This window comes from Corvus kubaryi, unplaced genomic scaffold, assembly GCF_017639235.1.
Source record: "Corvus kubaryi isolate FWS band 111438036 unplaced genomic scaffold, C.kubaryi_AGA036_p1.0 76, whole genome shotgun sequence".
Lineage (NCBI taxonomy): Eukaryota > Metazoa > Chordata > Aves > Passeriformes > Corvidae > Corvus > Corvus kubaryi.
In genome coordinates this window covers 15,075,483-15,092,171 of record NW_024582063.1, presented here as the reverse complement: position 1 = coordinate 15,092,171, position 16,689 = coordinate 15,075,483, and the positions used below count along the sequence as shown (strand labels likewise).

Genomic DNA, 16,689 nt, shown 5'->3' with positions numbered 1-16,689 from the left:
ACAACAGATCTTTAACAGTGTAAAAGAAGTTGCCTAAACCAGATTCAGGAGTTACACTGGAAGTCATGCTGCCCAAATGGACAAGTGCTTGTATGGACAGATGCTTGGCTAGCTGTGAAGCTCTTAACAATTTTCTGATGTCTGTGTGAAAGGTACTTATTTTCCAGAGGCCAATAATACAGTTAAAATCAGGCAGGTTTCCATAGCACTGTGAAGGCTTATCTTTAAAAGGAAGCTCCCCTGCTATCAAGTCTTAAGTAAATTTTAAGGTAGCTGGTATTCATAATTCAAAAGCTAGGGTAGGGTGGGAGGCATTTTCTATTGCCTGGTTTCTGCAACCACAGTGCTTTAGCAGAAATCACAAAGAGTTTAACCACAGACAAACAGCTGTTATGAAAAACTGTAGCCCAAGATTAAAAACTTGAAGAGTCCAAAAAATAGATCTGTTTCTTGCAAGTGACATGGAACCTTTAACTAAGGCTGCTTCCAGCTCATTCTCCATGACAGTATTAATATGCTGGGCATTATCAGCCATCTTTTATGGAGTCTGTCATTAGAGAAGCCCAAAACCAGACTTTCTGGAAGCAGCAGCAGCTTCTCACCATCAACCACTAAAAACCCGTAATTGTCCAGACAGATTTCCACTCCAATTTATACCTACTTCATATAGTTATTCACAACCCTTCCTTCCTTCCTTCCTTCCTTCCTTCCTTCCTTCCTTCCTTCCTTCTCACCATGATTGTCACAAGAATAATGAATAATCAATGCCACAATGAGAGGATGTCATACATGAGATGTCCCTCTCCAGCTTACAAAACCAGATCACCTTCACTGAAGAGAAGCAAAGAGTTCTTGCCCGTCTCCATATTCTTTCTCTCTTTTGTTTATTTCTTTCAGTGAGAATGAAGAAAAGCAAGCAAAAAACCCCATTGTAACAGAGGTTTGAGGCATCTGGGTATGCATCTGTTTTACACAAAAATAGTCAAGTGAACATTCTAACATGAAGTGCTACATAATACATGAGGGTATTGCAAGCTAAAAGAAGGGAAATTGCATTAACAATTTACTGTTGGCTACAGATAGGTTTTTACAGTGCTACAGACTCAGCTGTTTACTTAGATTTGATGGCACATGACATTTGAACATGTGCAGCCTATTGTTTTAAAGCAGAAGCAACTAAACTTCCCTGACAGAAGAGCTGCACAACGATAACACACTGACAGCACAGAACTACAGCTGGCCCAGAGTGAACTACTATCTTTTCTTGATATATTGTGCTATCTACAGTTGCTAAGTGTTTGCATATCTGTTCTGTGTATCAGGTTTTAATTTTTTCAATAGCTTTTAAAAAAATCTTGTCTTTTCTTCTGTCACAGACTGGTGTCTTGCCATAGGAGGGTGACAAAAGTGTGAAGCATCTTGCCAAAACTGTTTATAGAGTTAGAAATAGACAGAATAAGTCATGGATAGTGATTCATGATTCTACTATAGTCCATTAACCACTAGATTAAGAATGCTGCTATCCATTTTCACAAAATGTAATGAAAAAAATACAGTGCAACAGGTGCACAACAGGTCATGGTGCAGAAGGTGAACTGGAGAGCCCACAATTCCAGCATGCTGTGATCTACTGGAGGTAGCCTGGGTCCAGCTTCAAGAAACCAGTTAGTTCTGATCCCAGTTCCATCCCTGATCCGCTGCATGACTGACTATGCTATGAGCTGTCCCCTCCCAGTCTGATCTTCTGGATAGAAGGGAAGAAATTTTTTTTAATCTCATATAGATGCCTCTCTTGCATAATTATTTACTTAGTGTTCAAATACCGTGGTAATTGTGCTTGAGTAACTGAAAGCATTACAGGCACTTAAACAACAAAAACATTATGTTGGTAATGAAACCCCATCCTGTTCAAGCAAAATGTCAGCTTTCATCTACATATACACTACACTGAAGGAACAATGCCCTACATTTAAAAGTACCAAACAGTAACAATTTTCTAATAATTTCACAGACCTTGACTGTCTCTATACAATGGCATCATGCCCAGTCACACTCTACGAATTTTGGTTAGAAAGAAAAAGCTTCTTTTTTTTTTTATTTTAAGGATGTAAACTACTATATAAAAAACCACAGCCATACCTACTGCTATGCTGGGAGAACATGGGCCCTAAGTCTGATTCTGAGGTAATTTCATTCACTTTCCTGTGTGTGCAGCTTTACAGACCTGCATTCATTATTCCTGTTCTGCTCTGGAATCATAGCAGAGTCAGACCCAAAACTCCTGACCTACCAACATTATACTGTATTTAGTCACAACACAAAAATAGGAGGAAAGGCAGCACCAGACATATACAGGAAGATTATAAGGGTATGAGTTGATTTGCTATTCAAGGTTAACACTGCAAAATTTTTTAAGTGAATTCCGTTTTCATTAGCATAGCATGAATTTTTTGGCTATTGTTTCAATTCTAAATAAAACTAATACGACAGAAACCAGAATAGACTACAGGATCTTTATTTAGAAAGCACGATAAAGAGTATTTTTCATGTAGCACAAACGTAAGAGAGAGAATGGCTTTTGCTAAATTACCTCCACTGGCACGTGCCATTTTCAGAGCTTCAAGAGAAACAGCAGGGGTTATTTCTAGCTGGCAAACAACCACTTTGGCTTTACAGATGACATCAGAAGCCCTCTTCAGGTCTTCAAAATTTAAAAGCAGGTTAGCTCCTGGGACTATGACAATAACGTTCTGTCCTAAAGAGAAGATATCATGTTTTTTACTTTAACTTTGGCAATAAAGTATGTAAAACAATTCCTTACACTTTTTATAATACATTTCAGATGAGTATTTCAATTTACTTTCCAAAAAACCCCAATAAAATTGTATGCATTGCTGACATTTTCAAATACACAAATATTTCAGAGGATAATCAAAAAGATCAATGTGCTAATGAACTAACACTGCACAACAAATGCAATATATATTCCTTTGGGGAAAATCATGTATGGGCATTCCCCAGTCTTATTTTGGTGTTTTCTGTGAACTCTAAAGAAGCACTGTACTAGTCACAGTGGAGATGGTAGATACAAGCTGAGGGTGATATTTGCATCTTCCTGAAATATTCCAGTAGCATTTGGAAGAGAAAAGCATCAATGTGATTACTGAATTCATATGCCAAAAATGGCATAAAAATTTTAATTTTCCCATCAGCTGGGAACAAAAAGTATTTCACAGCTAAGAAAATTATGCATGTTCTTTAGATTTCAGAGAAGCAGGCTTGCACCATTTACCTGAGACATTTCAAGTTAGGGCTCCTAAGCATCAAGAAAACCAGAACCAGTTTGTCACCGAAGCCCAGAAAGGTGATGCCTGTGTCTAGGCAAAGTTTTATCAGAAGTGAGTAAACAGGGTGGGCAACAGCCTCTCCTGCCCTTAGAGCTGGCCAGGAGAATGGTCTAAGCAAAGCTGTGCATGTGGAAGCTCGGCAGTGTCTCAAAGCACAACTAAGATCCTTTTTAGTCTTGTAGTTTGTTTTACAGTTAGGTGAGGTTCATTTACGTAGGTTCCAAATATTCTTTTGTTTTTCTTCAGACACACACATCACCTTCTTTTATTGCAGCTTCTTTCTTTTTTTAATCTCTGTTACAACACTTAGAGACCTTCAGGCATGGGTGCCTTCAAATTAAAATTTATTATTAATCACTCGGGTATTAACTTCAGTAAGTCAGTTGTTCCTTGATTTACAGGCTCAGCCCGCCCCCGCTGAAGATTCCTTTAAGGACTGCCAATCATTAAAGGCTACCAATTCTGTAATGAACTGAATTACTCTGCAAATAAATATTTATGTTTTTTAAATACATTATTTTTGTTGAATGTGACTTCAAAGTCCTTTGACTAAGAACGTGCAAATCTTCTCTCCCTAAATACATTCTGCAAAGAAAGCAGGACAATGGAAAGAATAATATAGTGATCTCAGAGGGAGGGACCGAAGCTTTCCAAAGCAATTCTGCTGTCAATGGTTTGGTACGGAACAGCTGCATATGAAAAGCAAAACCTCAGCACTTAAAGCCAACGCCCTGCTTTTCAACAGACAATGATGGGCATCTTGGATAAAAAACAAAAGAAAAGAAAACAAAAAACCTTCTGCAATAAGTAAATGTTCCCAAAGATATCTGAATCCTGTTGAGGAAATATTCAAAGGCAAACTGCACCCATTTTGCCAGGCATATATTTTGATAGCTTTAGGGTGCAGCAGTGCAAGCAGTAAAAGACAGGGAATCAGTGGAACAAGAATCTCTTTCATTTCTGCCTGGCCTCTGTGCTTCCTAGAATCTCAGATTCTATCCACATGCCTTGCTGCATTATCTTGCTGAACTATTTAGCTGTACTGACATGTATATTATTATTAGAATTTAGAGCTAATGGCCCAAGGCAGTAAGGAGGGCTGTTTGCTGAAACCCGTATGTGCAAATTCAAGGTAGACCATGCTACACTGGATCACAGTCTGAAGCTTTTCTTCATAACTACAAAAGGTCAGATACTTAAAGTCTGCTTTCAAACCTGCCAGGGAAATGCAGTACCTACTGTGGTGCAACAGTCCAGACGGACTAAACTCAAGCTGGAGGGAAACCCCCCCCCATTCTGTTCTTAGCTATATATACCACACTTACTGAATGACAGCAGTCACCACAAACTTGCACCAGGCATTCTGCATGAAGGCAGAATCTGGACCCATGCACGCACAATTAATACAAAATTTTTATTAACAGCAACCATTTTGTTGAAAGCAATTATTTCTTGCCAGGGAAATCAGATGGGAATTCAGCATCAGGGACAACAGAGTTAAAGACAGATGGCAAAGAGGGGTGAGATTCATCTTGTCCAACATGAACTAATTTTTTAAGTTTAAAAAAATCCTACACACTAGAAAAGTCTAAGAAAACTAATTTCTAAAAATTATTTTTCTATGTGCCTTCAACAAGGAGAAGAGACAAATATTTTCAGAGGTTTTTTAGTCTTACATATCTTAGGTATCTGTTTGAGGAGGAGATAAACTATTGTCCAGAAAAGTCTATGTACCTCTGTTAACCCTAGGGGAAGCCTTAAGCTGTAGACCTACCTTCTAAAACTACTCCAGTGAGGTAAAACATTATCCACACCAAGAATGAGAATAATACATTTACTGCATTACCGTTAATTCTAAAATCTCTTTTCTTAGACTAAAAATATCAGTTTTGATGGGTACATCTATATAACTTCGAGTTTTTGCAGACATCAGCTAGACTATTAAGGGCCACATTCACACTTGCTATAAGCTGTAACAGCTAAATGAAACCGATAAGCTTGCACAAGCTTACACCAGATGGGGATTGGGTCCAATCAGGATGAATGCTGCATACATAAAAACTGTCCTAAGCTGGGCTTCTAAAATGACTACTGCCAGTTCTTAGAAAGATGGATAACTCAAGCCAGACTGTTTTTTTACAAGGGTCATCTTACAGATGACACCAGATGGGAAGTGCCAGTGGAAAAATCAAATGTCAAACCAGTAAACACCACAGTGCAATAAATATCACTCTTTAAAACTGATGACAAGCCTAAAAACCACCAGTAGTGCTTAGAATTCATCAAAATATCAAATACATCAAACAAGGCAATTGTAACAATAGCTGCAGAGCTTGTGCATAATAATTCATACAGAAGAAAATTATATTTGTGATCAGAAAAGAATGTTACAAGAAAAACATGTGCTGCCAAATCACATAGTTCATAAATATGAAGGTGAGTTTTGGGTGTGTTATGGTATCATAATTTCTAGGCAACCACTTAATAGGAGTATTGAAGAGTCTTGCACACAAACAATCAAGTTAATGAAGAAAGTTAATATGTAGAAAGTCTCTAAAATTGAGGTGACATTTCTTCATAAACCTGAAGGTTCAAACCAAAGATTTTTCTCTATGGAAAGTATAATATAAACAAGCTGGCATATGTATTCTAAGTTTGCCGTGTTTACTTAGCCTTACCTAAATATATATTTTGAATGTTTTTTTACTACTTGTGCTTTGGTACTGAAGGTACACTCAAGTTACAAAATAATGTCTATTCACTGTTCATGAATGATTAATAACTTTATGATAAAGTCAGCACAATGCCTGTCTCAAGTGAGGGTTATCTTGCAGTGTTCTGTGTAGGTATGCTCTAAGTCCTAACTTGAAATAATCAAGGGAATTTTAATCATGACTTGCCAATCTCTGTTGTGCCTCCACTGAATTTTTGCTATGAATATGAATATGAAAGCTGTCAGACTTGTTCAAACCTCTAGTCCAGTTAGGCCAACATAATGGCAGCATCAACAGTCAGTGCCAGATATGGACAAAGATGCAATAACCTTCAGAGGTAATCATGTAAAAAATTATTCACAAAGAGGGTTTTTTCCTCCCTACATGTGTGTAGAAGTACAACACACATCATCACTTTATGGAGCTCTTCCCATCCAATATCACATTGCTAGCAGAAGGTGTGCTAAGTGACAGAGCTAGTGGCAAGAAGGCAGACTGAAAGGGGAAACAAAACCTGGGGTTCAAAGTGGTGTGATGCACCTTGAAGAAAATGTGTTAAGAAAAGCAGCTGGATGTACCAGCTTTTATCCTTAAGAGAGAAAGTACAGATTTGAAGTGTACAGGGTCCTGGTATACTGAAGCTTGTGTTTAGTCAAATTAAAACTTTCTGAACAGGCAGTAGCATAAAAGAGAACAACTGAAAGGAACACAAGGTCCCAGAAATATTTCTGCACAGATTTCTGAGATCAGCCCAGAGGGAACCTTTGCAGCATCTCTGGGCTGCACATTTTTCAGTGCAGCTCTATAAACTTGTTAAACATCTCTCCACCATTTTGCATTAAAGCAGAGATTGAACCACTCTATCTTTTATTGAAACTATACTGCATTGTCCCAGAATATAATCAACTTCGAGAGTATCAAATGTGCCTGACAATTTTCAAATTTTTAGCACTTTGCCAATTACAATAGCGGGTGAGTTATACTTGTGCAATTCAGTAACCAGTCAAAAACTTCCTAGAAATTCTGCAGCACCAGTTAGACAGACAGAGGTAACATCAGGAAAGATTTACTTCAGAGCCTTGTCTGACTGTGATTGCTACAGCTTTCTTTTGCTCTGCCTTCACTCATACATCACAGTCTCATACACCCTCTACTTGCATATCTCCTACTTCTCCCTGTAATTTTTCTGAGCTGGTTTGAGTTGGTATTTTTCCCAAGTATCAGTGCTTGTAAAGAATTGGTAAGAAGGGTAGGTTAGGTGTGTAACAATACGGCAATGAAAACTTGTCAATTTAAAGAGATGATAGCTATGTTTTTTATTTGTCCCTCATGTTAACACAAAACACCATCACCAACCCTAACTTCAAATGCTTCTCTTTTAGGTATAATTTGAACTAGCAGAAATTAATTTACATCAGTCCACTGAGTGCTGTGGTGTTTCAGCTATGCCAGCACAGCCACTGCAGTAAAACATGCATGTGTAGACAAGCCCTTTGAAAACTGCTGTAAAGCCTGTTTAGGTCAAATCAGCCAGGTTTCTACAGAAAAAAATCAAAATGTCTCTTGCAACAGCAAAGCACATAAGTACTGCTATTTTACTGCAATTTACTCAATTCAGGCGCCAGATGGTTTTTGAGAGAAGTAACAACGAGAACCATTACCAATTCTGTGCATCTGTTTGCTTTAGAGCATAGTTCTGACCAGGTTTGCTCTTCTACTAGATTTTAAATCAAATTTGAGGCCAGTGCTAACTTAGCATACAATTTTTCAGGTATTCAGAGGCACAAACTACATGACATTATGCATTATTCATGCCACTGCGTGAATCACAAGACTGCCATATACCCTTCACACTGACACTAACACGTAAAATAGCCCATTGTGAACCCCGTGGCTCAGAACAATCCACTTCCCTTTTCCTGGTGCTTATAAAGGTTTTACATCCACAAGATTGTTTTGCTCCTTATCCTTCAGAAAAATTCTTGATGGTAAAATTTTAACAGGTCATCCTCTGTTCATTCAAGTTCAGACTGTTTTTATCTTAGTTGGCCATGTGTATGAATTAGGAAATAATAAGACTGCTTCTTATTCAACTACTCTGGACAGCAAGCCTAGTGCAAAACATGTACAAAACAGTGAGGCCCAGGAGCACTACTGGATTCCCACAGTCCCTCCTGTTTACAATGGCCATAGTGACTGTAAGCAGCATAAGAAATAAGTGTCAAGAGTTGCTGTGTAATCTACCTGCTGATCCAAACCAAGTTAACAGGCAGGTATCCAGGTTATCCAATATATTAGAGTTACCTTACTTCTGAATTAGAGCTGTCATGCAAGGCTTGGATTAATCTTACTTAGGGAAAATTAAACTCACATCTCCAACTAATTTGCCTAATTTTCCTGAATATTCCTGTGTAGGCTTGCCTTTAGTCACAGTTCCTTCCCAGTTTTGCTGTATGAGTAAATAGTTATGTTTCCTTTCCCATTTTGAGCTGTAGCCCAATGTACAACCATCAGGTTACATAGAAGCTTGTTAAGTTGATGTGTCAGCTAAACTGTGGTAACTGTTCAAATGAAGCCTCTTAGCAACTCCAAAAGTGAACTAACCCAATCACATTTAATTCGTTGCATTTGCATAAACATTACCCATCCTGAGCTCTATATTTTGATCCAGACACACTTCTTTTAAGGGCTCTCAATAGCTTGAGGAAACAGCTTGAAAAGACATGGCACTTAGGTAGATGGTTTAGTGGTGGACTTGGCAGGGCTGGGTTAATGGCTGGACTCCGTGATCTTAAAAGGTCTTTTTCAACCTAAATGATTCTGTAGTAAAAGTGATTGGTAAGTTGTAGTGGAAAAGGAGAGCTTTAACCTTCTTACATACTGTGTGTTCAGGACAATATAAAACAAGTAGATCAGCTGGCTGATTAAATTATGCTTGAGGAAAAGATATAAAGTTTTCTGAGGATAGTTCAGCAGTCTTGAAAAAAAATATGAAAACAAGCCAAATCTTTATTTCTTCCCCTGCAAAATGAGAGTGAAGGCACAGTCTACGGAAAACTAACACGGAAAAAAAATATGCCATTTCACTGTGTACTCATCACTGCAGATGCAACTTGAAATCAAAATCTGTGGTAAAATTACAAGATCAACAGAAATATTTCTACTTATACTGAGGACAATTCCTTTTCCTGATTGAGGGCATAATGACTCAGTGTCATTATGTCCTGAGGAGGCAAACCCTTCCCTCACAGGACCAGAGGAAATGGCCTCAAGTTATACCTGGGAGACTTCGACTGGATATTAGGAAAAATTTCTTCACTAAAAGGGTTGTCAAGCACTGGAATAGGATGCACAGTCACCAACCCTAAAGGTATTGAAAAGACATGTAGTTGTGGCACTTAGGTAGATGGTTTAGTGGTGACTTGGCAGGGCTGGGTTAATGGCTGGACTCTGTGATCTTAAAAGGTCTTTTTCAACCTAAATGATTCTGTAGTAAAAGTGCTGGCTAAGCTGTAGTGGAAAAGGAGAGTTTTAACCTTCTAATACACTGTGTGTTCAGGAAATGCAAAACTAGTTAGATCAGCTGGTGATTGAATTATGGCTATCACACTGCTAATTTAAGCATCTGATTCTGCTGCTTTTAGGCACCTAATCCTACATTGCCTGCAGTAAACAGAACTGCAACTAAGTGTGAATAAAATAATGAAAAAATTGAAAAAGTAAAAAAAAAAAATCCACAATTAACAGTGACAATGCAAAGGTTTCTTTTATGGCTGTAAAGGCAGAACAAAGAGGACAATTCAGAGCAGAAATATGTACCTTCACTGTTGACAATTATTGAAGCAGTTCCCGTAGCAGCATCTATAGTTTGACCTACAAATGCTAAGAAAGGGAAAAGTTAGAGCATGCACTAGTTCAATACATTACTTTCAGCCAATAGTATGTGATGCTGTTTAATTGAATTAAATCTAAAATGAACCCATAACCTCCAGCAATTTAAAAATGCTAATTACTCTTTCATGTGCAACAATGCCAGAGAAGCTAACAACAACAAAAAGTGTTAATTTACACCCACAAAACAGAAATATGAGTCCAACATTCTTTAATTTGGCTACATCTCTGCTTTAGAGAAAGCATGTTATTTATACAGCCATCTCAGGCACTCTACTCCTACTTGGAAATATTTCTTTTATCCAATGAAACAATAGAATCAAGGCTAAAGAAAAACAAAAATACTAAAACAACCCAGCATCTCATTCTGTGTAGATTTGCATTTCAGCAGTAATATTAACAAGTGCTAGGAAGGCAGTGATGGGGTTCTGTGTTTCCTCTTTGGATTGTTATTCAGAGAAAGTAACATGATGCTGGCAGTACTGTCTGTTAGAAAGACTGTTCCACATTTACTACTATAAGAACCTGTTTTCAGATGACAGCAATTTGTCAAATACTAACCAATGGTGGGAAACTGGTAGTAGAAACCAGTAGCACTGTAGCAGAAAACTGACCAAGAAGCTGAGGGTTTCTTTTTTCTTCCCCAAGAACTCTCTTTGAGAAAAATCTACTATTCCATTTGAGACAAATTCTGGTAACCTTTTGTTTAAGGAGCTCTGGTGTTCTAACATTTTAGAACATGGACTTGATGCTGGGCAAAAGTGGGCTTTTTTCTCAAGATGTGCCTTTGTGGCCAGTTTAACAATCTGCTCCAATTTGAACAAGGATGAAAAAACACCTTACATCATGCTCATTTGGTTTTGCTAAAGTCTTGCAGAACTTCCCTTGCAATTACAGCTTCTTTTCACCATGAATTGTCTGCACACTGGAATTGAAAGCAGAGAATTTGTGCCTTCTGTACTCTCAATGCTCTTGCAGCATGAGCAGCAAGTTGCCTGGTTCAAATGTGTGAAAGGGAACAACAAATCAGTAAAGATCTAAATGGTCTGAGCAGCACTGGCAGCTGGTTGGCTGTGGAAGACAAGAAGACTGGGAAAGGGGAAAATTACAAAAAGGATTTGAATTGGAAAGAAAAGGGGTATGCTGATATGCTAGTAAACAGAAGAGCAACATAAAGAAGACATACAACAAGGACCCAAGATATGAGAGCTGGCAGAACTGGCATTATACCAGGGATTTTCATCCAGTACCCAGTATCCTTATGTACAACAACAAGGATATGCTGTAAAAGGATTAAATGAGAATGAAAAGCCCATGATAGAAATAAGACCATCTTGAGCAAAAGGCTGATTGAATTGCCCTTGCCTTCAGATCTTGAAATACAAGTTAGGATCCTGGATCAGCCTCACCAGCAATATATCTTATTTTTCTCCAGGGCTGATCAATGTAGGAGCTGACAATCAAACACCATTCTGAGATATTCTTAACTCAACCAGGAGAAATTGGTCCCTTGGACCTAAACGTTCCAACCCTTCAACTGATCTACCTAGGTATCAATGAACTGCCATATGATAGAGTTTCTGAATTTTTTCCCCTACATTTTTCTTTTGCTGCTATAAAGACTATTTAAAAATTCATGTAAAGATTGCAAGATCAATCATTTAAATCAGAAAACATCATGGTTCTTTGTGGCATATGCATTTTAATTAAGTGCTATGCATTATAATTGCTTTATTTACACAATCAAAGACACAAGGTAGGCATGCTTTGGAGGCATTCAGAACTGTACACTAACAGACACTGTTTTTATGGTTTCCTTGCTTGGTTTCTTGCCTAAGTTGAAAGATACACAATGAATAAACTTATATATACATTTGTGAAATATTTAGATGCTACACTGATAAGCATAATAAAAAAGCCCATAAAATACTGATAGTTTTTTCTTTAAGGCAGGATTTGAATAATGCAGTGGATTAAGCCCGTGGATGCACATTAAACAGAAGAGGAAAACAGAATATTGAATTGCCACCTAGTGATTACATTTGTCCATCCTTGTCCACCCCGAAGGAGACAAGAGTCATACAGACAAAAATGTAATCATGTAGTTAAGCAGCGCACAGTAGAGAGGGAATTGGTTTTACAAAGGTGCAAAGATAATAGAATATTGTGTATGTTTAATTTTCCCTTTTTCTGAAAGCCTTTTAACATTGATTTTTGTGTGTATGTGTGCTAACATCAGCTGCAGTCTCTGAAATGACTGCACGGGTCAGTTCACAAAGCAAAGGTGAAATGTACTGTGTTTACCATTGAAATTCCACTCCATCCCTCCTCTGACAACGTGAAGTTGAGAATGAATAATCAGACTGAATTTTTCAATTTCTCACCAGGCATTATCATCATTAATGCCAGACTAAACAATTGCATAACAGCAAGTTATCTTCAGGTGACTTGCACTGATGCAATCACCTGAGGTTTAGAGGTAATAACACTGCATTTTAATTTTAGGGGTACAGCTGATTTCAGAAGTCCCAAGATTCTCTCTCATATTCAGTAATTCTTGGCAGCTGTATCAAAATAGTTATTCACAGTTTTGAATGGTAAAATAAGGCCAAAAAAAAAACCAATCCTCCACTATCAGTTTTTAAAGTTTAAAAATAAATTTTAAAATAAAATTTTACCTGTAGAAATACCATTCTTCTTCAGATTATCAACATAATCATTGCCAAAAGAATCCTTCCCAACCTATACAAAAGATAAAAGCAGGGTTTTCTTTACAGAAAGGTGAGAGGGTAGATAGACCATCTTTAGACAACCAATTGCTCTAATGTAATTTAAATACAACACTTTTAGTCTTGAAGCCCTTTGCCTTATTAATCAACAAATAATAAATTAAGAAATAATAGTACACATGTATTAATAGTATTAGCAAAGAATAAGAACAGTGTTCTGCAGTTTTCTCCTCCTCTGTTACAAACACCCATGTTTCTATATTCAAGTTTCATCCTCATACAATCCCTGTGCTCCTTTTACACTGAGACTTCTGGGGATTTTAAAATCTGGACATGTACTGAATTATTCAGCTTTGAATTGAAAGCATTGACATCAGTTCTGGTGTCTTTCTTAATTGCAGTTTGTATTCTGAATTTTCTACCTCGGTGGAAAAATATCAAACTGTGTCTATGGGATAGAAAGTGACAATAAACACTGCATTACCAATTTCTACAACTCTCAGTACTAAATGTACTGTTTAGAAATTCGACATTTTTTGTTTGCATTATCAAGCAACAGCAGATCAAGTCGCATTAGGGAGTCAAGCTATGGTCTATTGTTTTTCTAACAGCAAGTTAAAAAGCTTGTAATTTCAGTTCCATTAATCTTTTTAGCTGAAAACAATTCTGCTTGCTGTTTATTCAGACTAATATAAATTTCTTTTTGTTACATTACACAAGCTGAACAAAGGAGATGAGGGATATGGAAAAAAAAATAGTTTAACTCACTTAATATCATGCTAGGATTTTCAATATATTTATAATGCCAACAAAGCTTTTGATTCACCACTTTTAGCCTGTTTTCAGCATGCATAGCATGTGCTCCCAATTCCAAGAGCGAGTTGTGTATCTGAGCAGTATCAAAGACTAACCCAATGCTACAGGAAGTATTTTTGCAAGAGGAAAAAAGAAACGTCTTTCAGATTAGAAGCCAAATCGAGATCCTGGTTATGGGTCTAGAGGAGCCCTAACCAATTATCCATCTTCTCATGAAACAGTATGACACAGCTAATGGTGTACTTGGTTACTAGAAGCACAAAGCAGCTGCCTCTACCAGCTGTTGTTAGAAATTTTTCTATTTATGAGCTCAGTCCTTCAGAAAGCATGGAGAAGGCCTGAGTACCAGCTAGTGATCACAAGAATTGAACACTACGATTCAGAATTCTAAAATTTAAAGTGTCACAGATGGATGATTCTTCTCCTCACATATTTGATTGCATAACCATGATTTGAAACTTCCATTTCCTACAACATCTATAAGGGCTTTTTCTAAAGCATTATTAAGGATGGTCCCAGTCTTTCAGCAGGAGGACAGCAATTAAGGCCAGAATAGTCTAACCAGATGGAACATTCCTCTAGTACATGGAAAAAAAACCCAAACAACCCAATATTTTCTTGGGTCACTGTGTTATTCATTGTTTGCATATTAGAGTATTTCTGTATTTCTGACTACTCCCAATTTGCCAGACAGGGCAGGTTGTCAGAAGCTGCATCTTCTGACTGCTTTAGGCTGGATAACTGCAGCCATCTGCAATTTAAACCTGAGTTGTGCTCACCTCTGCAGCCTAACAGCTGTGCTCTGGAATACATTCTGTCTGATGGTATCACCTTCTCCCTCCCTTGCTACTATGATTCTTCTACAATAAATATCACGATCTGCTCAGTTAATTCAGCAACAAACTATTTCATAACCCTCTTCCAAAAGCTCAACTGAAACTTCCTTCCTTCAGCTCTGGAGCTTCCTTCAGCTCTATGTGACTGACAGACAGGCGTCCCTTGCTTTTCAACTGTCAAAAAAGCTGAGAGCAGCCATGGTACTTCTGCTCGCAGTAAGACATGTTCCCTCAGTGCTGGAGGGAAGCCCTCCAAGGGGTGTCCATGGAGGTCATTTTCCTCTGGAAACTTTTTTCCATGTTAGTTCATCAGCATCCAACCCAGTTAATCCTAGTGCATTTGAAGGACTTTTATCTTTCCATTCAGGCTTTACCCCCAAGGAAGATGAGTATTGGGCTTCAGACTCAGTTTAGATAAAAGGCATATTTACTGACCATGTCAAATTATATAACATTGTTTTTAATATTTTCTGTATTTGCACAGACTCTGCTAGATGGACTATTGGATAAACAGAAAAATAAATGTCTTAGTCTGCTGACCACAGAACACTGTTAAGTGCTGAAATAGCATTTCTTCTTTCTTGAGTTCTTAACAACAAAAGCCATTTGTACAAGCATTATTGTCACACAGTTTGCATATCAGAATAAGTGAAATTACATCAGTATTTTCCAGTCTGGGTTTTTCCTCCTTTTGATCATGTTTTCCACATGGAGCTAGGGAGCTGGTTGGCATCATAGCAGTTAGAATTCTAGCAGCTTAAGAATCAAACTCATCTGTACCTGAAAATTACTTAAAGCAAAAAGCAGGTACCTCTTTATCATTTTTGTTTATTTTATGTGTTCTTTTTAATTTAGAGTGTTTACTCTTCTTCGTCATTAGGGAATTAAACAGGTGCTAAAGACAAGCATAAGACAGTAATACAAAACAGGAAAACCAATTGAAGATATCCATCATATTCTGGGCTGCATCTGAGATACAGCTATATTCATATAACAAAGTGAGAATTTAGCTTACAGCACTTTAACTTAAATTTGGATCATTTAAAAAGAAAAGACTATACAACATGGTAATACAACACTTCCTGTTTCTAGGTAAGAATCAAATGCAGCCATGGCTTAAATAGAATTTAGTATATGCAATACCAGCAATGTCCAGTGAAGATCATTCCAAATTGTTTGTCAGAAGTAAAGCAGGACCTTTTTCAGCACATACAATGTCTTTCAGACCAACATCCCTCCACCATCTTATTCTAATATGTCTAACAGATTTTTTTTTTTTTTGATTGGTCAAACAAAAAGAAAGAAAATATTTTGGGGAGTTTGGAATCTCTCTAGAACAATGTTAATTTTTCAGTACTGCAACAGTGTTCTTGTAGGAACCTGAGAAATTAATTTATTTGCTTAGATCCTTTAGTACCCTGAAAGGAATCCTCTACATTTCTCTGTAACTATTCCATCAATACATTGTTTCACATTATGGAGCAAATTGACTGCTACTGTGACACACGTCAATAACTGTGAGTAACAGTGGCTATTTGCAGAGACATCCAGGCAGGAAGCAGAACACTTTGCATTTCCACTACTCAAACTCAATTTTTAAACATTTTTTTACAATTTTTACATTAAATTCCACAGCACTCTGTGGCATCTCTAGTCACAACTGTTTGTCATTATAATACTCTCTCTCTCAAACCCTCACCAGTCACTGGCTCTTGTGTTTTAAAGCTCTGAGGTATGAAGAATTCCTTGTCACTTGATGTGAGATGTCTATCTCTAGTCTTGTTGAGGACATCCTCTGTCTAAATTACACTGCTACTAAGAGGATGCCACACTCCAATGGAATGTCCCTTTAGTATTAATAGTGATTCCATTTTCTGAACTTCAGATTGTAGAACCAATTGTTGCACCCATCCTGGATAAAAAACGTTGGGAAATATGACCAAAACAGAAGCATGTTACTGAGCACAGAGTCTGTGTGTGAGGGGCAATCCAGCTTAAAGAACCACCAAGTATTTAAGATTACTTGTTGCAGTAAAAATAATTTAATCGTAGAAGCTCATTATTGCCAGATTCTTCTTATTCAGTGAGAAATTTTATACTATATCTCATTAACCTATGCAGTTATAAGACTGTATATGAGACTTCCATGAGATGAGATAGTCTTTTGCAAGGTTATAAAGTGCAATTTTTAAAAACTAAATAATAACTCTCAAAATTAAAAAAAAAAAAAGCTAACATTTTCTCCAACAAATACACAACAGAAAGAAAGAGAACAAGAGAATGAGAGAGAGAAAGAAAGACAGAAAGACAGAAAGACAGAAAGACAGAAAGACAGAAAGACAGAAAGACAGAAAGA

General features: G+C 37.3%; 1 protein-coding gene across 1 annotated transcript in view; it reads right to left on the bottom strand.

Annotated features, from left to right (window-relative positions):
- The window catches only part of RBKS (ribokinase), a 71,683-nt gene that overhangs the window by 33,871 nt on the left and 21,123 nt on the right, over positions 1-16,689 (bottom strand). Inside the window, exons 3-5 of the mRNA XM_042051607.1 lie at positions 12,631-12,694; positions 9,881-9,943; positions 2,591-2,755 (exon numbers count right to left, since the gene is read on the bottom strand). Of these exons, the coding sequence (XP_041907541.1) occupies positions 2,591-2,755; positions 9,881-9,943; positions 12,631-12,694 (292 nt within the window). The remainder of the gene's footprint in view (positions 1-2,590; positions 2,756-9,880; positions 9,944-12,630; positions 12,695-16,689) is intronic.